The 21721-nt window shown below is 39.8% G+C and overlaps 1 protein-coding gene across 3 annotated transcripts in view; it reads right to left on the bottom strand.

Moving 5' to 3' along the window:
- Nucleotides 1-21721, bottom strand: part of lilli (AF4/FMR2 family member lilliputian) — a 203226-nt gene that overhangs the window by 138858 nt on the left and 42647 nt on the right. For 2 of the 3 annotated variants that reach the window (XM_069136832.1, XM_046632599.2), the window contains exon 1: nucleotides 13803-14797. The exons of the other annotated variant lie outside the window; for it this stretch is intronic. Coding sequence is in view for 1 of the 2 variants with exons in the window: in XM_046632599.2 (XP_046488555.1) it covers nucleotides 13803-13819 (17 nt within the window). In the remaining variant the exon portion in view is untranslated. Of the gene's footprint in view, nucleotides 1-13802; nucleotides 14798-21721 lie in introns of those variants that run through there. 3 annotated transcript variants of the gene reach the window in all.

Below are 21721 nucleotides of genomic sequence, written 5' to 3'. Positions count from 1 at the left end.
GCTCGCGTATAAAGGTATGCCGACGACACAAACCAACCGCTACAAGTACCGGACCTGGTACAATATTTATTACCGTTGCAAGTCTCATGAGATATAAACTGCGCTCCGAAATGAATGAAAAAACAATGATAAGCCACTTTCGACAATAATAATCCTGATTCTACGAGAGTTGTAATCGAATATTTGTCTTCAGTTTTACGTATATATTCTGTATTTTGACGTACTCTCACGACACTGCATCAGAGCCTGAATCATCCTTCATTATTTCGATTTTTGTACGCATTTACCTAAGTTTTCCAAAAAATTGACGTTAGGTATAATTTCAAATACCCACAGCTCCGGCCAAACTTTTTCAGGTATATAGGTACGTGGAAGGAGTATTCACGTGATAAGTGAAAACCGCCGAGCTTCAACAGCTTCCTTCGCCCGTGAATACAGGAGGAGCTCAAAGTTATTGCTTGTCGTTGATCAGTCTCTCCTTGCAATTGAGGTTAATTAACAAGTTGCTCGCTGGGCACCGAAACGGGCGGCACAGCATCAGCCTAAGTAGTATGCATATACATTATACATACATACATATATATATATATATAGGTATATATATATGTACGTACTAGCTGCGAGCACCAAGCCTGACTGACGATGAGCCATGGCTTGACGGAAATGCGTCGGTTAATTTGAGAGCGAAACTGTGTGTAAGCAGTGTAAGCTGTTTAATGTGACAAACGTAATGTTAGATGTTGCTCGCAAAATGAAATTTTCATATCGGTATTTCCTTCATCCTGGACGTCGGATATTCCAACCCTTTATACGTATAAACTCTGAGAAATTGTAAGCATCAACTTTTCATTTTGATCTTATAAATTTCCGATTTCTCATCACCAATTGATTCTCTATATTCAAGTGAAAGATCGTATATCATATTGAACTTTACCAATATTGAATGGTCGAAAAGAACGTTTTTTTTTTTGCATTTAATTATAACGTAGTACCATCCGATACATGTTAGTACGACACCTGAATTTTATTACTTTCTGGAAACTTGCAGTCCGGATTGGTATTTATTTTCCGAGCCGTTATGAGTAAACAATAAACGACACAATTCCAACAAAATAGAAAGCACTCGATTTTGTTTATTTTCTTATTGTACCTTGAATTTCCTCTCAACTGTACTTAATCAAATTCCTACGCGAACGTTGAAAGAACGTGTTTACCTAGCTTCCATTTTCCCACTTTTTGAACACTATTGATTCAATTATTTTCACCACAAGTGCTCTGATTAAACGTGCTAACAATTTCCAGCTGAAAAAAAAAAAAAAAAAAAAACGAAAAAAGAACAATATGTACGTAAGATACGCATAACTTACGGGCACGCACGCTATTCTGTCAAGAAAGTATTTATCCAAAAGCGTCGGTTAACCGGGAACTGCTAAAAGGACAGTCGTCCCTGCGACTAAAGGCTTAACCGTGCGTGCTATTGAACAATACACACCAAAGAGCATCGTCGGGGCTTCAGACCGTAAGTCGATATCTCGACCGTGTTATCTTGTTAAAAAATTGTCATTCTTTCATTCCTCGCGTGTGACTCTGTTATCGTTAACTGCCGACGATCGATAGACTGAAACGAGTTTCAAGAAGCCTCAACCGTCATTCGCACAGGTACGAAATTCAAAAACTTCAGTTCTATGACCGTCCCCAGATAAGGAATTCTTAAAATTGCTGCAAAGCGATTTGTAAAAAAAAAAACAAGCACCGTTTCGTTATGTAAACGTTACGAACTTCAAGCTCGTCAATTTTCGTACTTACATCACAAGATATGTACAAAAATATACTTGAATCTGTTGGGGAACATTTGGAATATAGACACTGTAAAAGAAGAGGAAAAGCAAATGGTTGAACAAAACGGCGTAATCGTTACGCGTCGATATAATATATCAAAGTGCCATCAGCGTGTACTACAACGAATCCTTCAAGATTGTACTATTGGATCCATCTCGCACATGAAATGGGAGGTGGAAAGACAGCGAAAGAGAGAAAGAGAGAGAGAAAGAGAAACGAGGCAGGCGCTTGGGCGATACGAGCAGTGACGATGAGCTTTGGTTCCCCTGGGCTTTATTCGACGGTTGAGTACCTTCAAAGGGTAGGTATATAATTGTGTCGTCCTACTCCACGTGACAACGGCGTGAATACTACTGCGAAGTTAGGTCGTCCGGTAGAAGAAGGATGAGGATGAGTATGAGGAAGAGAAGGAGGAGGAGGAGGAGGAGGAAGAGTTGGCGGTGACAAGTATATGCTCCAACCTACGGGAATTCCGCGAGACATCGACCAGTTGTTTATTCGCAAGTTAGTTGGTGGTAGTTGCCGCAGGATACGGACGATGCGACGTCGTCGGCGAGGCTACCTGAACTTGTAAAGGTCACAAGTGTCTGCATTCCGTTAACCTACGACCTACACGTGGTGGACTTTACAGCAGAATCGCGCGTGGCTGCGAACCCAGACTTGAATTACGCTTGTGCCAGCAGTGGACTGTGATACGATATTCATTCCAGATGTCACGTCGCTGTCCAAATATGCCCAGCCCATGATCTCACAGCGTGCGTTTTCGCCTATTCTAATCGCTTTCTGTTATCAACGAAAATTCACGTGAACTGACCTCGTTCACGTTATTAACTGTGAAGAAAAAAGATCTGTCTTCTTTGAATCAGGTTGTATTAAGTACCCGAGTTCGATAAAGTTGTTTCAATCACCGAGCAAAGACGTTTATGCCAAAAGATGTCAAGTTCCATGGTCACAAAAAATGTCAAAGCGTGAACAAGAATGCGAAGGTTGTTAAGGAGGGATTTTTATTATGGTATAATTTATGTACACCTTTATTTACATTCCGTTTCTGTAATTAAATTCTTTATTAGGAGTTAAAAAATCCAGAATTCTAATTTAAATAGTTACAAGTTTGTGCGGAGTTTCGATATGATTGATTGATTGGCTAAATTAATTTTCAGATTTGTTAAACAACCCGCTCATTATTTTCGAAATTTTTGGAAAAGAGGAAAATTGAAAAAAGATGATGAAGGGAGAAAGTCATTCTGCGAGTCAATAAAGGCAATTTTTTTTGTGAACAATTAATTCTGTAACAACTAGTTATATAAAGAAATCAGTTTATCTGAAAGAAAGTTTTTCCATCCCAACTATTCCTCATCGGGAGAAAAAAGCGCAATTGAGAGACTCGATCAACCGTTGAATTTTACAAAGGAATAGACTTTCCAAAGTCAATTGAACAGAATAAAACTATCAGAAATCAAAAATATCAACCTCAAAGCTACTAAAAAAAAAATTTAAATAAAATTAAATTGGCGAATCTTCTTCGTAAAAGAATGAAGATGAAAATAAATGACGAAAAAATTTGTCTTATTAGAAGTCAGATCTTCTTCCATCCCAAGGTTTTCATTTATCGTGCAATCCCATAAATACATACATACATAGGTATGAAGGTAGGGACAGTTCGTTAACGTTATATAACTGTGTCTATACCCATGCTGCAGTGGCTCGTAAGTTTAAACCTCACAGTTCAAAGGTTGCGCGATTAATTAACTTGCACCGTGGTAAATGTGTATCCACACAGGCTCGTCAGTTCGCACATTGCCGCAGGTCCGTGTATCGTTCAGCGATCCGAGCATACCATACAATCCCAGAAAATATCTACCGCATAGGGTGGTTAATTAAGTCACCGCTGAATAAACGATTAATCACGGTGAATGAATGAACATAAACCTCCGTTAGCTTTGACGAGTTTATATCGAAACGCTCGTTTGCTGATGGCTTGGTGCTCTTTCGAACCGCCTTTGTTCATCCAAGTTTTTTAATGCTCGCATTTGGGTAAACTAAATTGCTAATTCGTAGGGTATTTTAATTATTTTAATACCGCGGGTACTTTAGGAAAATGTAGGAAAATGTAGTACGTGATTAGTTTTTCTGATTATTTTGGAAAATAGAAATAACTTTTTAAATGTAGCAACATATAACTTTTGATTACATCCCAATAGCGTCTGTAATTCTGAGCGACAGATTGATTATCTCGTCGAATCCCCCCCTGCGATACCCGATTTAATGACCAATCGATGTTCCCGCGAGCTTAAACGTCGAGAATATTCAGTCCCCATAAGCGATGGGATAAACGAAGATCCCGATCCTCGTTTCGAAACCCTGGTGCGAAATAATAACGTCAGAATTAAGGTCCACGGTGGGCCGCCTGACCGCAGTCAAAATGTGCTCTTTTGCCTTCATGTTCCGTATAATCGTCACGTGTCGCGGTTGAAGGGTTACCAAATCCCCGTGCAGCAAGGCGGAGGACTAATGCTGCGGTTTCCATGATACAATAATCGCGACATTTCACTGGCAGTATATAAATTGCATGCTCTCTAAACGCGAATCAGTTACAAGTATACCACTGGAGGAAATCATAGTATGTACACTGGAAGACACAATGAAATAACAGTGAAAAGTCACCGAATCGTCAGTGTAACTGGGAGTTGGTGAATTCTCACTGATTCAAATTTCAAGAGCATGGCTTTAAAATTCTTCAAAGCTATTTCCTGATATTGATTCCAGCGTTCACGTGGTCCTGTAATTGCGTGATATCTTGCAACAATTATTACGGTATTTAATTACATTATAAACTTGAATACATTCATGGACGATGAACGGGTTGAATATTTCACTTATGAGCCGGCAATCGATCTTACTCTTCGAACTTACGCGGATAGCTGGTAGGTGTGCATATCAAAATTCATGCAAAATGATCAGAGAAAAGTTTATACGCACCAAGACCTTGGAGATATTCGAATTATCGTCGAAATTGGATCCTAACTCTTGTATACACGGATTCTATGTAAAAATAAAAAAAAAAGAAATACAATTGGTTGGTCTTATCTTGGTCAAAAGCCAACGTTGTTGAATCCCAGATATGTCTTCTTTTTATTTTTAATCCTCATCTTTTTCTGTCGGATCAGTAAAAAAAGAAACCGCGAAAAAACACAAACGACGGCAATTTGCGTAGGATCGAGGAAGTTCAGGCGCAACGAAGCTTCATCTAGTAACTATTTGGAACTGATCGTACGAAATCAAGCGTTTCTTTTTTTTAATAAACTACAGGCAACGTAACATCTCGAAAGTCATAATCATTTTCATACAACACTCAGTCTTGATCTCTATCGAGAATTCGTATAACGTTTTCATTTTAACACATGTAAAAATTTTCCACCATGTTCGACATTTACTCTCCAATAACAGGATATGTGTAGGTATATTGCGTCACGCATCATACCGCATTAATCGATAATTAATCAATTATCTATAATAATCTCCGTATTGATCGTGAGTAGTTATATTTGCCGTTCTCATATCCGCTGACGTTGGAATTGAATTTAGCAAAATAAAACTTAAATCTGACCAGAATTTGTGAAACAAAATAATTTATCAACATACCGACACGTGTTATTGTCTTGACCAAGATACAGCTCTCTACCATAAATAGACACGTGACGTGAAAATTTCAATTCCTCAAAGCAACAGCAGCAAACACACGGTTCAATATTTCATGGATTAACTCGTAGTAGGTACGCAAATCCCCTTAATTAATTGAGGTGTAACTCTAGACGAGGGAAACTGGCACGCGTAAACTCTCCTGCAGGAGTATAACGAGCGGGTTACATAGCCCATATACATTACGGTATACGAGGTGAAAATCGAGATGAATGAATCGAGTAAGCACTCGACATTAAGCGCCAAGAGTACGTCATGAAAGTGGCAAATATGCGGAGGTAAGTCGACGACGAGGCGAACCGAGAGACTCGAATTCACGCGTCATAGGAATTGGCCTACCTACGGAATACGGTTGTCTGAAATTTAGTTCTTATACAGTGACTTATGGCGTTACGGAACCAGAGCATGTTGTTCACCGATTTAAGACGAAGCCAAGGTAGAGCCCCGGTGGATTGGCGCTAATCCTAAATCCTAGCCGGCGGAATCCTCGCCTCTGCACCGAGATGGGACGACTGGAAGCGAGCGTGGGGGCGGTGGAGGAGGAGGTGGAGTTGGGAATCGTGGTAAACTCCAATAACGATATCCAGGCTTAGCGAGATGAGTAAACAGCAGGCATTTTCGCCATCCCAGTGACGCCGAGGAATATTATAAGACTCTTCCGCACACTCCGCGCGTCGGAGTGCGCAACTAATTCACGAGTAACGATAAACAATTGCTAAAGAATTTCAGGCTCGAAGAAATTTCACAATAACGGATAAGAACTTTTCGTTTTAATTTCAAGCTTTACGGTAGACGAATAATTCAAGACAGTTTACAAGACGACCGTACACAGACTGTTTATATATTTTATATAGGCCACAAACTGTTTACTTCAGATTAATATTACGTCTGTTCGGTAGGTCAAGGCCATCTGCTTTCATACGACCGAAAAGACCACTCACAGATTAGTTTGTCTTGTACATCTTCGACAAAATTCAATCGTATAATTACAACTGTCACTTTTAATTTTACTTTCGTAATACTCGATAACAGGAAAAATTCTGCAGCGTAATAAATTTCAGTATTTTTCAGCTGAAATCTCACGATTACCGAACACGTGTCCTAGTTTCACGGTAAATGTTATTGGCACTCGAAACGCAGCTTGTTCGCCTTAATTTGCTATTTACACACTCCGCTACCCTCGGTTCGTAGCACACGTACCGGCACTGTAAAAATAATGCGACAAGAGATCGCTAAACTAGGCACGTATCGGTTAGGAATTATTTTTTCTCTAAAACGGCGATGAATGAAATCCGCAGCAAAAAAGTTGAGCGTGTATCAAAACCGGCGACAAGTCAAATCGATAAAATTTTCAGGTTTTCTTCCTACAGTAAACAACAACGTATTGAAAGTGAAGAAAGAACCGGAGAGTAAGCATGTTGTTGTTGAAGCGCTTGTCGTCTAGACTCGTGATTGAAAAATGTAAAAGTAACTTAAAAATTCAGTCTCAGTCGTGGATTTGAAAATTTCCTTTCCACGTTTCGAGTGGAGATAGAAAAAAGCACGTGAAAATCCGTGAGTGAAGAATAGATTCTACGCAGTAATTACTGCGCCCAAGATTAAAATTTGAATTTTGACGTAACTAATCATTTCAAACGTTTACCGCAGAGCAGTTCGATCAAATATATTCACCAACTATCCCCAAGTCTATTAAACATAACCTTATATCCAATTTTTGATCAATAATTGACACGACGATCAAACGTTAGAGAATAATAATAATAGAGCGAGTACCGAAACGGCAACGATTCCTCGCATCCGAGTTTAAGCGTGTCTTTTCCGCTCTCCGACTATCCGGCAAGCAAGTCGTCACCACCAGGGGGTGATTCGAATCACTGGTAAAGGAGTTGCTCCCTGCAGGCGAACAAGTATACGTCCTTCGCACGTGGGGTCAACCGACCCAGCTGTCCCCTGTTCCCCGTTTTCCGTTTTCAATTCCCCTTTCTCCGTCTGATTCTAACCATCCAAGCCTCACCGGCCTACCTAACGGAATTTCACAACGAACGGAGAGACAAGGACCTGCGAACAGACGACTCTGCAGACGCTCAGGGAGACGATGCAGTTTCATGAAATTCGGGTTCGACAAACCTCCCTCGGATTCGTTCGACGTTGGCGATACTTGAGAACCGACGAGGAAAACTTCGAAAAAATAGAATTTCGGCTAGTCAATGACGATACCAAACGATGAGGATGGATATGCAGCTAAAGTTAGCGGCCGCAGCCAGATATCGATCACGGCGAATAAAAAAAAAAAAAAGAAAAAAAGACCTTTGAATAAAACAATACAGTAGTATCGTTCGTAAAAGTATCGGGTTTCACTGCCACGTTTTGATCGACATTAGTGAGTTTGGCCGGTAGCTTCGGCTTTACGGAAACACCGTAGGATGAATACGTTAGAGATTTTCGATCATCGCATAGTAACGTTGGACATGATAAAATCAAATCAACGCAGCTCTGATTCTCCTGCTAAGCATTAAGTATATACGACAGAGACACAGCCGTGGGAAAGAGGAACCGCCGATAGTTTATCGTCGTTACAAAGCCATGGCTGTGGGCCAATCAATGTTACACTATAGTCGGTGAAGAATAGCGAGGCGGTGGTAAACCTGGGACGACTCGTCTAACCCAAAGTTAGCGTGAATAGAACTTCCGGAATCCGACGCAGGCCGGTTGGTTCGTTTGTACATATCACACCCGCACCTCTGGGTACACAATTTTCGATAAAATAAGCTCGCCTTGCTGCAGCAGCGGGAGAGAAATTGCCAAGAACGACGAACGTGGAATGACCCCCACGTTGATCCCGGGGCCCTTGGCCGACCGAGGCTCGAGGCTATCCGTCATCCCTTAATCTCCTAAATTTATATACCGTAGCAGATCTGATTTTGGCCGTAAATTCCGTACATTCGGTGCAAGTTAAACCACAGTTCATGATGTACCTACCTAAAACGGTAGGTTCATGACGTATCTACCTCACTCACGTTTTGCGAACGTTGTACGTACGTACCGACGTGAGCTATAATTTAAACTTGTAAAAAATCAAAGCGAAAATCCTCTCATTTTGCGACACTTGGCATGCAGAGTGTAAACGAAAAGAGTACGCGTATCTCGAAGAGGAAAAAGGTTCTATCTTCGAATTCATTTCAATCTTTTCTTCCCTCCGAATTATCGCGGCCGATTCAAGTTTGTTGGATGGATTAACCAAAACCCTGTTTATGCATGTATTTGATTAAGGGGATAGTCTACCATTTTTTTTTTTTTTTTAAATTGATTTTCCAAAAACTACAGATTCTTCTAATAAGTATTATACGTAGAAATGTTATAGAAACTATTATTTCATTCTGCTGTGATAACAGAAACTATAATGTTTATTTATTGATTTTAAAACGAAATTAACCAATCAATACGAATAAAGTTCAAATTTTTATCGATATGTCTGAAATTGCTACAATATTTATATTACTGTAATCCAAGAAGACCAAATGAATAATGCAGGGAATAAATTTATTCGCACAAGGATAATCGAATTGCTTATCGTTTTTCCGATTTATTATTGATTTTCAAATTTCGTCGTGTGCATATTTTTGAACAAGAAATACAAAAAAAAAAAGAGAAATAAAATAATGTCAAATTTTACGCGTCGGTAGCTGCGATTGCACAATACGCAACACGTACCGAATAATCAAACGCGTTACTATGTAATTTTTGTTACAACACATAACTCTCATCGCCCCTCGGTACATACATATTACGGGTTATATTTAATGAAAATATTCACTGAGTTTGGTCAAGGTATAATTAACGCGAACCGCACAATGATAATTACAGTCGAGAACAACAACCGCAAAGTTTATTTCACTAGATTCGAAATTAACGGTGTCCCCCGTTTGTTCGCGAGGTGTACCAAACATTTGCTTTGGTCACGGATCGGCCTCAATTCACAGGATAACGCGATCTGATATGGCTTCTACCCGCCGCCCTATCGCGGCATATTAATGCGACGATAACATTTCTGGCTGATGGTAAAAATTTGACGAAATGAGACAAATGAAGTCCTAGAAGCTACAATAATAGACACGCACACGCGCGCGCGTGAAGTTAATTTTTTACCAAAGATTTACCGAACGTGAGGAAAGAAATGTTTCTCTCTAAATTCACATAATAAATCAATTAGAAACAGTTACTTTGAATAAAGAAAAAATATCTCTTTCGCCACATTTCATCGGTGTGTTTCGTTCGTTGAAAATAGGCTATTATGGCGACTAGGTGCATGTATAATACATCGTCGTGTACACGTATAGAGACTTGCTGCCCCAGGGAAATCCGGTGACCGCTGTGAATAGCCGAAAATCGAAGGAAATCCGCCCCGGGATAAGATTGTCACATTATTGAGTCGATGGGCGGCACCCTGTTCGGAAATCCCAAAACGGTTTCCTCGAAAATTCGCCGAGGCGTGTCAAAGAGATCTTTAACGATCTTTGACCCACGAGATACGATAAAGTTATCGAGATTGCGGAGTATTAGTGTCTGCTGCTGCTGCTGCTGATTGAAAAATGAATGATAAATAAGGAAGCTCTCAGAATTGGAGAGAGAAAAACGTCTCGCAAACACTTCTTCGCTTGTCGTTGAATGCTCGTGCCGCGGTGTGATTTTCTCTCTCAAAGCTGAAAAGGTTCATCGTCGTAAGACAAGATTGGATCGCGCCCGGTAGTCAAAGCCTTAGATCGTCAATTTCAATTACCTTCGCCAGTTTTTCGCTCGTACATAGTATCCGTAAGGCCGACTTTCACAAATCGATAAAAGTGTTCACAGACTCGAGTACGGTGGCATTATTGTTTACTGAGAATAAAAAAAAACATCAATTTATGAAACTAGCGGGTAAAAAAAAGAGTCAATAACACGAATATCAAGTTTGATTTCACTGGTTTTTTTGTGTTTCCGATTGTTTAGAAAACACAGACAATTCTTCTCGTTCAAGCAGAGAAAATTTATTTATACATTCGTATCGGTGTGTCAGTTTTACGTCTGGTACTGCATTTCGACCTTACATTCGACTCTAATAAACTGTAAGTCTATACTTGTCATCCTGTCTTCTTATTTCTTTCTCACTGCACGCCCTACGCGTACTATAACTGAAATATTCTTACTCAGCTATGCACCGCGTAACGAGTGACGTGATAATGATCGTGTCGTACATTAGAAAGGAAGTCGGTCTTTTCAGTTGAAACAAAATCTCGTCAATCAAGTAAAAGTGCGCGCTTGAATACACCAGAGGAAATAAGTATCTGCTTAATTGGAGTAAACATTTTCTCTAATCGATTAATAATATGTTGTGTAACGAGGAGGCAAACTCGGTATTTTCGGGCCGAGCGTAGGTTTGCAATACGAGTCGTAGGTGAGCCGAAGACGAATATCGAAAATACGTGAGGCGAAAAGGTCGTTGCCTCCTTGTGGCACACGATTCTTTACATAACAAGAATATGTTACGCGTTTTTTTCACGAAACACGAAATTGAGGTCAGGCTCGCGTAATGTCAGATTTGTTCGCACAGCGCATGCGCGCAGTGTAGAAAATATCACTTTGAACTCCTAGGGCTTAAAAATGGTCTTTTCAGTACTCCGCGCGTGCGCATCCGCAGACTCACTCGACTGTCATAGAAACGGGTACTTTGTGTACGGAAAAAAGCATGGAAAACGCATTACTGTAAAAAGAATATTACATAATTAGATCGACTAGAAAAGAACGTAAATATTTTAATGACCACAATTTTCGTTGGAGTTAATTAGGTCGATGTTATCTTCCAACTGAATATTTGTATGCATACCGGGTTCAATTGACTGGAGTTGATTTTCTATTCGATGTATTTCAACAATTGAAATCATACTCACGATTTGTCAAATTGAAATCACCGCACCTCAACCGAATCACATTTCTAAAAAATATCCATTTGTCAAAATAACTTGCACGCAGTTTACCCGAAAAAGTGTCATTGTTACAGTAAATAAAATAAATTATTTTTCTTTCATCGTTATTATTTTGCAATAACTTGAAACTCAGACAATCGCTTTTACGTGACTAGACGACCATACACACATTCTTCCACGTTTTTCAAGGTTGACGCATCTAGACGGCCGGTTTAGACCAACGCGAAGAAGAAGAAAAATAAAAGGAATATGAAGAAGAAGCAGAAGAAGAGGCGGCAAAGAGAGGAGCAAACAAATTGCAATAATACGTTGAACAGCTCAACATCAGAGAAGAATATACACGCCTACCGAGCACCTGCGTAAGTCCGATATCTCCTCCACAGGTTTTTACGTTGAATTTGAGGTTCGCTCGATTCGAACCCACACAGTGTTTCGGCCTAAGTAATATACTTATTATATACCGAAAGCAGTTACTTAGCCACCGGGTAGGAACGGCAAACGCGCCTTGGCGTGAAAAGAAAACACAGTTGGCTAACGTAAAGTTAGTCATGCCTGTAACAAGGAGTTACGCACGCTGCCAAAGCGAGCCTACCGCTAACAACAAGTAACGTAGAAACTGTAGTAAATACAGATAAATGGCAACGTTGCTGTTCCGGCGACGACCGACATATCGGCGCCCGCTAATATCGAAGGTAATTAATATCCTCGTTTGACATCGAATTAACGGTGCCGAATTTTGTTCGTCACGACACGTATCTATGTATTATCTGTGGCGTATATACGTATAATATGTGTAGCTAACAATAAGTAAGAGTTTTGTGTTGTGACATTTGGAGCCGCCTGGTCGTTTTCCTTAGCTGCGTTTTTCTTTTATTTTCTCAACTTTGTCAATTGCAACGAGTTTCAAGCCTTTCGCATCGACACTCCGCTCTTCATTACTGTATAGACTTTCGGATGCGGTATGCATATATATATATATATATAAATGCCGATCGATCGAAGTTTAGTACGTACGCGGTAAAAAATATCAAATTATCTCTATCGTAGGTGTTTCTTATTTTTTTTAAATCGACCTTCGAATGCGACGATTATCGTAATAGAAAAAACGTAAGAACGGTTCTTTTTGTCAAAAGCTACGTGTATAAATACAAAATAAAATACAAGGAGTGAGAAAGTCGGAGAGTGTCGGGCACTCGAGCGACTGCCTGCCTGCCTTCCTGCCACCATTCTTTTCTCACTCAGGTATTTAGATTTACAAAAGTATATTTAGAAGAGCGGAGAAGAAGCGTGCGAGAGGGGGCAACGAGAGAGAAAAAGGAAGGGAGGGAGAGAGAGAGAGAGTGAGCGAGGGACACAGACTAGGTATATTTTCCTGCTTGACTCCAACAGGCACGAATCCGTACACAACGGTTATTTATCAACTATCCAAGAAAGAGACCCGAACGTATCAAAATTCAGATACGAATCCATGCGACAAAACTTTTCAAACCTTCGTCACTTTCATATTTAGCATGACGTCGGTGACTCCTCGGTGTAAAGAAATCAGAGTTTTTTTTTTCAAACTGTCGTTAACCGAAGAGTAGAAGGTAAACACAATCGTCCTGACTAATTTGTTCAATCACTCTGCCAGTTTAAATAATAATTGTGCAAGCACACGCAGAGACTTTTCGTCTTCGCAATCAGCTATGCGCCAACGTGCACAACCCATGCACCCCACGCGTTTCATCGGTACATTAATGATCGGACCTCGGCTTTATCACGCGTGTGCGCGACACGATACATTGCAGAATACATTAAATTCATAGCAGATAAGAAAACACTGCAATCTGTAAGACGTATCAATATTTTTTTTATATAAAATTTCGAAAAGCCTCGAGATGGCGTATCCCGTGAGCATAATACCAGGGGTATAATTACGGGGCTGCTTAAACGCGGCTATAACAGAGGCAGCCGAAAACCCGAAGCCTCTCTGCCCTGAGGTTAAAAGGAGTACGAAGCAGCAGCAGCAGCAGCTGGTAGTGGTGGTGGTGCAGGCGATGGAAATTCAAAAGAAGAAAAAGAAAAAGCATGCGCGTGGATGCAGGTATGCAGGTATGCGTACATGTGTGTGCGTAGAAATATATACCGTGACCCGAAAGAAGGAACAAGAAGGGCAATCGTAGGGTGTCGGAGGGACGGAGGGACGGACAAACAGAGAGACAGATAGGCGGTAAGCAAGCTGGGGGAGAAGGCGTGTAGCGTGTATAAAACAAGGTAGGATTAAGGATAAAACAGGGTGATAACTTTGAGAGAGAAAAGACTCACCGTGGTGGTTTTTTCATGACGATATCCAGACTGAGATCGAACGCGTGTTGCGATTATCCAGTTTGGGGCGATGTCACGTGTCGATCAGGGATGATGCCCCTCTCATGACGTTTCGACGCGAAGCAATTTAATAACGATGAAACGTAGGAGGTTTTCAAACAACAGACGAAGAACGAGACGATTCGAGGAGAGAAAAATTTTTTGTCGTAACGTTTTTCACTGTTCTCTCACTATCCTATCTCCGTCTCTCGTGTGCTTATCCTTTCTCACTCCGCGTCAAAATCATCTGACGACGCATTCGCACCACAAACGTAGGCGCGAAACGAAATATTAGATAAAGAGAGAGAGAGAGAAATCGAAAAAAGGTGTAAGAAAAAAAAGATACACACGCGGTTTTCGACGAACGAACGAACAAGAGTTACGCAAATTGAATCAGTAACAAACGCCGACACGTAGCCGCGAGTCGTTTGTTTCTCTTCCTCGGCAAAAGACTAGGCCAAACAACGATCGAGAAACGAGACTGCATTCATCGTCGCACGATATAATCCACTGTTTGGAACGGCGTTATTATAAAGCGCAGGTGACGACGACGACGACGACGACGACGGAACGAAGGAACACTTGGGTGGTTGTATCTCGACATTGTACGTAGAGGACATACGGTCCGTGGTATCGACGGACGATAACGAACGCAGACGTAGATACGTGGATTGAATCGACACTCGCGTTCTGGCAGGGAATCTGTCAGTAAAACAATCGTGAACGATCGAGGCCATCGCGGTGGCCGCGATCCCGTGATTCACACCGGCAACTCGCTCGATCTCGAGTTCATACGGCGACCCCCCCAGTCCTCCTCATCATCCACCGTAATCGAATTATCTACCTCGCAACGTCCGGACAAGTAATATCCTCCTCAGGTAAACACGTCGCGGTATTCCTCCATTTAATGTCACTTTGACTCTCACTTGCTCGCGGTGGCGGAAGCCATATTGTGATCGCCGTACTGACGACGGAAAAGGGGGAGGAGTCGTCGGCTGCTGCTGCCCGACGGCCGGACAAAACCGCTCGAGGCGAATCCTGGCGGCCGAATCGCGAACCTCCGAGGAGGAAAGAAGCTTTGCCGGCTATTCCGCGCCTACGGCCAAACGACGACTGAATTGAGTACTTGAATGTAATTTTTTTACTTCGTATTCTTGTATATTGGGATGAAAATATTTTTGACGTATTTTTTGTTTTTACGATTGAATCAAAATTGCCATTAATACAACAGATTGAAAACTATAACATTGCGACGTCACCCATGTTAAGGTATATCTGTATATATTAAAATCGGTGAAATTCAATCACCTGTAACATGAAACATTATCATTTTTAACGAAAAACAAAAAATACGTCCTCATTATTTTTGCTTGCACTGCATTATGCACCCCTAAATATGGAAAAAAAAAAATTCATTCAAATACTCAATTCAAAGAGGACGGACGACTCGAATAAGAACCGAAACGCGTTTCGTTGCGGGTGCCGATCGTACACCCGTTGATCCTGCGTTAATGATGTTGATAGTAGACATCCTTCGACGATCTCTTTTTACTTTTAGCTTTCACGATTAACGTTTACCGCGCTTTACGGTTTACCCGTACCTTATCGGATCGTCGGTATTTAGGCGCCGTTCAAGGATTAGCATTAACGTATTGTTTGCAAATTTTTGCCTACCACTACTGGTGATAAGGATTTGTAACGTTTTTGCTTGTTTTGTCCAGTATTGTTTTTTGACGTTTGCTAACGCTTTTTTAATAGTTTTACGGCAAATCTATTCCGAAGGAGGAAATAACTCGCTGAATTGACGTGTCAATTGGTTTGTGAATTGATTGTAATTCATCTGGATCAACGACGATTCACGTAATTAATGAATACTGACTGTACTACTAAAAATTAAGTAAAATATTGAGAATTGACTGAGAAATAACTGGATTGTGGAAAATTATGTCCAGTTGGTTTGAATTAGTTTCGATTCGTGTCAGAATTATCTGTGTGCAGAGAAAAAAATTAATTGAAATAAGAACTTGAGTTGAAGTAGCCAAAAAAAAAAAATTAATAATAATTTCAATGAACAGAAAATACAAAGTAATGATTTGATTTTTTTCTTTTGGAGTAAGAATTAGAGTGAATTATCGTGAAAAAATTGAAATTCATCAATTGAAACGAATTTAGTTGAATCACAAAAATCTATCTGAATTAAAAAAAAATTAATTTGAAATAAAAAAAAAAAATTGAGTTGAATTACGTGGCTCAATTTGAATTAACTCAGGTCAAAAAATTATCGTTTCACTAAAATCTCAAGTTATTTCCCCCTCGATCATTTATAGTCACATTCTGATCAATTTATTCTTACATTATTAAATGTTCATCATTATTAATTGTTAACACACATTAACACTTCCAGTAAAACGGAAATTCATTACGTTAGTTAACGCCTGCCGATAATGCCTTATACTATAAGGTAACATTTGATAACCTTTCTCCGAATAGCCTAACCGTGTCTCATGGTTAGCTAATACTTGAATGGCCCCTAATGAGCGCGTTAAAAATAAGGTTGTGGGAAGATAATTGCGACACTTTGAACATCGGAAAAAGTTTGGACGAACGAAACGTCGATTGTACTCTAATCAATGCGAAGAATTCAAATCGCTTTGTTAACCGGTTTGGAACAGAGCTGAATGAAACGAAACAGTCGAGTACTTGTTCCTTCAGGTTAGAGTTGTCCAGGGTTTCGTTTCAAACACGACGCAGTATTAGGACCAACGATAAATCCGTAATACACAGTGACCTAGGAGAACAAAACCGAATCATCCCGAATTCTGGAAACCGCGTATATTCGCGAACGTGTCGAAAATGCTTAAAGTTTTTTACTTACCTCCGCTTCATATTTTCATTCATCGTACGTAAGCGCATGACTTTGAGGAGGTTTTATTATACTCAATGAAGCTGAGGTTGAGATGTTTCCGGCAATGTTACGTGTAACTACAAAATCTCCCAAAATTAGGATTTCTGTACGCATATTGAGCGATCTTGATTTTCGTTGTTCTAGAATGCATAATTTTTTACACGTATCCCGTATAGAGTAGCGTAGTTAATGTAACAGCAGTAACTGTTCAGTTACGACGAACGAATTGCAAGCAATATTTATCTAACAAGTTTTCATGCGGTCAGAAACAAAATACACGCATAACTCGATTGGACGCTTAAAAAAAAAGTCCCACTGCTATTTATTATATTATCCGCAGAATATTGCGACACGTTTTTCGGTATTCAGCTAACTTGGCAATGACAATTATTTCTCAACTTTTTCCTTAGTTGTTCGGATACTTTAAACTTTGCAAAACATCCTTTCACAGTGTTATTGTATTTTGTTTTTATTTTATTTTTTTTACTAAGAAATGTTTTGGTCATTCTTAAAACGTAGCAGCATCTTTTTACCGGTCGACAAAACCAGAAGGAAGCTTTCTCAGATCTTCATGCGTTTATCGTTTGCAAAAAAAATTAATAAAATTTCCACCAAAATTTTGCATTTTTTCCTTCTTACAAAGAAAATATGATCGTAAAATTTCCCGATGAATCACAATATTCGAAGAAATTTAAGGAAGTCGATTTTACACTGTCGATTATTATTCCAGGAATGTAAGAATATTATTTCAAAACTTCTCTTTCCTCATATTGAAAGCGTCTGAGAGAATGGTCCAGAAAAATTCCAGACTAATCCAATACGGTCGAGGAACATTTTGACAATACTTCAAGTACGCACAAGCGCGCGAATTCCAAGTTATATTTAGATCCACGAAGGGTCGCTGAACTCCTCGCAAGAAGTAAAAGAATCCAAAGAAATTAGCACTTTGCAGGATTATCGCCCTTTTGTCCGGTCGATAATGTACCTGCCTACATATACACCCATGGATCATACGTCACATGGATAAATATACGTATACAACGGAATACATGCGAAGCACCAAGAGATCCGAGCGTGCCGTGCAGCTGCTGTGTCCCAAGAGTGATTTAGGATCCCACAAATCAGATCGAAATTAACTCGATTATCCGTATAACCGCGATGATTTGCGATATGATCGCATTGATTATGAGATTTTGTTGACATCAAATAGAGAAGTAAAGAGAATAAAATTGATCTGCTTTAAGTCACGTTGAAGATCGGTGAACTTTATTTCTTCAAAATCGGTTCTTCTCGAACCGGAAAATTGAAGATGGGTCGGCCGATTGGCAAACTACTTTTACATATTTCCTTGACGCGTAATACTGTCGAGTAAACAACATAATTGCACATAAATCCGACAACTCACTGTCAGCAAGAAATCGTTTCGCAGACACAGCAAAATGACGCATCCCAGACATAAATAATTTTCGGGTGCTGTATAAGATAATTTATATAATAATGGCATAATCGAGACACGGCCTTGTGGAAATTCTGTTCTTGTAACGTAACCGATAACGTAAGCGTTACGTCTCAGGATTAATTAAATAACCGTCACGTCCGTAGAGTTTGCGCTGTGTAGTTTATTCACCACAAAGTCAATCACCCCTCGAAGACGTTCCTTTTGTATCATCATCGACTGCCTTACTATACCCACAACAGCATCTCGACATAGTTATTATCTGGACCATCTCGTGATCGGTTCGTTTCTTTAACGTGATTTATCGACGTTTCGCCTTTGCTTCTTCTCAGGCTTACTTCAGGTCGACACGTTACACGGAAAGGTAAGTAAATTTTTTTTCTAAATCCAGCGCTGTTGATTTTCTTACCTATAACGGGTATAGCGGATAAGCGATAAACATCAGCCACGAGCCTTTAAGTGATGAGTTGAAAATTAGCTTGAAGAGGAATAACGAAGGGGCAAGCACGGTGCAGCTTTTTCACATACTTGGGTATAATTCATCGGGACAAAACAAGTCTTGAGGTTTTTGCATTACTCGCCGTTGAAATGTTCCAAGCCAATTGATATTTTTCAAGGAAACTTTTTACCCAGCTTTTTACATTCGGATAGAATTTACAACCAAGTATGGATAATTTATATTCTACCGTCTCGCGGACAATTCATCATATTTGCAATGCATATAATCGGTCGATCATTCGTGAGTGTCGTTGTATATGAATATTATTTTATCCGTTTTCTTTTATTCAGAAATTCAAATATCATTCGACGTGTCAAGAGTCACGTAATTTTTTGCAACAAAATTGACTCTGTCGATCTTACGCTCTAAATTAAATTTTCTTTCCAGACAGTAGCTTCAAAAAATATGTCAGTAGTCACTTTTAACCGCATGGATTCCGTTTCAACAGCAATAAAATATTTGTTGCTTTATAATTGATATAACTTTTATACCTACCTATAAAGTAAGCAGCAAAAACAATAATGCTAATGATAAAACATAGCTGCTAATTAATGCGTGAAAGATAAGCAAAAAAGAGGCAAATACCGAAGGTGATGAATATCTGCGGTGATCATCGATCCTGAAAATAATCCAATCGGATTAAAAATGCTCGGCGCAGCTCGCGGGATAGAAATTTGAAGGGGGTGTGCAGACACGAACAAGTGGTGCGGAAAATTGAAGGGTTTATTCCAGCAATTGATTACTCCGAGTAAGGGAGAAAAAAAAGGGGGCGGATTTAAAAGCACGCGTGTGTTAAGTTGTCGGGTGGTGAATGTCCGTCGGATTTTAGCCTAATGCACGTGTCTCGGATCCTCCGCAGGCTGACGAAACCGTCGCTCAATATTTAGCCACTTGCACCGTATATCCGACCGAAATGGGGGACCGGTATTTACCCTGTAACGCACCATATACGCGGATCTATATCTCACGCACGCGTTTACACTGTGCTTACAAGCCCCGACTATTATATATGAAGCCATGTGTTCCGTTCTCCGTACCGCCTCCGCTTACACCCTTACAACCTTACAACCTTACACCCTCTCAAACACTCCGCCGACAAAGACTCGTGGGCTTTTCTGTTACGACCCAACAACCTTATTCTTCCGACACCTTGTCGCGGTAACAATTACACGTGTGTGGATATATATAATAATACATACATCTGTTACAAACAATTTTCTCATAGAGATTTTTCAACTTATGTTGGTTTTGCGATATCAACCACTGTCAGTTACTTCAGATATTATCTTTAGTTACTACTTGTTGATCATTCAGAATTAAAGCTTCGTGCCAACTGTTGTATATTATCCCTAGGATACGTGCACGGGATCGTTTACGACTTTTAAACTGCGCTCGTAACATAGAAAGACATTATCGCGTTAATACTTACGTTGCCAACCAAGGAACGCTCTGCCGTGCACCCAGCTTGATCATATTAAGAGCGTCTGTTATTTACGAAATTATTGTAATTCCTAGTTCTCATCCAGCGACTTCAATATTGCGTGAAAACAGTCTCACGATAGCTCATTTTACTCCTCGTTCTTAACGTAATGGCGAAAAGTATCTCAACCATCTACTTTTTGGCCCCTGAAATTCGGGAAATGTGGAAATAATAACACGTGTCAAAAAACCCCAATTTTTTTAGACGATTTTCGGGACATGAGTAATTTTTCTAAATTTCGCTACAAAAGAGCGAAGCACCGTCGAAATTCGAATCTTTTTCGTTCGTTTGTTTATTTAATATACGAAGAGAAAGGGTGAGTTTGCTCGCTCGGTAAAGGCAGGAGTACTACATGACCCTAATACTACAACTATACTTCAATGAAATTAAATTTTCTCCTCACCATTCGTTTCCTTATTAAAAAACAAAAAGATTTATGTACTTACGAGTATCATTATTACTTTTTGGAACGATCTTACGAACAAGAAACGCGTGGGCTCTTTATCGGTCCCATTCACGAGTTGGAAGTTAAAAAGAAACATGTGTTTTAGGGTTAAATGTAGTAAAGATGAAATCAAAATCGCCGCCAATTGCCCGTATGCCGGGAAGCGCTAGCTGAGAAAGAATTATTTACGCGGCCCAACTTCTGCTCTAAATCAGGGTGTCATATCTCTGGAACGAGTGAATATTTTTCAACAAGACTCACGATAAATCTGATTGAAATCCTTACTGCAATTTCTAACATATCATCAGTGAAAGTTGATGTAAAACGAAAATTCTTCTTCTCCGCTCCTGCTCGACAGAACATAGCTTGGGACCTCAATGAGTGACGAGAGGTTACACGCCTTGAGTTCAAATTTGAGAGAGTAGTTAATGCTAGACGGTTAATGGTATGGAAATCTCGCCCCCTATTGATTTTGAAGCGAATCCGAACTTGTACTCGGGAGGGAAGAATTAATTAAATCGTTAGGCAAAGAACACTGATTGGGATTTGAATATGTGTCAAACCGCTATACGTATTGCATTTCGAGTTTAAAAAAGAAGTACATGCCTTAAAAATCTTGAAGCCTATTGATTTTTAATTGAATCCGAACGCATTATCTGACGGTATTACCGAAAAAACAATTTACGAAAATGCGACACGAAATAAGTAAAAATGGGCGCCCGTAAATGCGTAATATAGCCTAATCCTGCGCTTCGTGGTTTTCGGCGTCTAGATCCTTCGCTCCGTAGATAGACGCAATCAAATCCTTCGATTTGGAGTTTCGATTCAGCAGACCGAATCAACTTTCAAGTGGATATACAGAGTGAAACTGCATTTATACGTTTTTCAAGGGGTATGGCAATATTGACGTATATAAATGAGAATAACGTTATAGTGAAATACCTAAATACTCCAAACCATGATGATTGGAAATTAAAAATGTATGATTTTCAGCGATTTTATAGGTATCAGCTTGTTACATTTGTTTCATTTTGTCACCCTCAGCGAAATGGACTAATATTATTAACTATAGAATTTCATTGCAGCACGCGCTCG

This window comes from Neodiprion pinetum, chromosome 6 (assembly GCF_021155775.2).
Source record: "Neodiprion pinetum isolate iyNeoPine1 chromosome 6, iyNeoPine1.2, whole genome shotgun sequence".
In the NCBI taxonomy this organism is placed as follows: Eukaryota; Metazoa; Arthropoda; class Insecta; order Hymenoptera; family Diprionidae; genus Neodiprion; species Neodiprion pinetum.
Note: the sequence above shows the minus strand (reverse complement) of the source record. Positions and strands in the feature narration are given on the sequence as shown.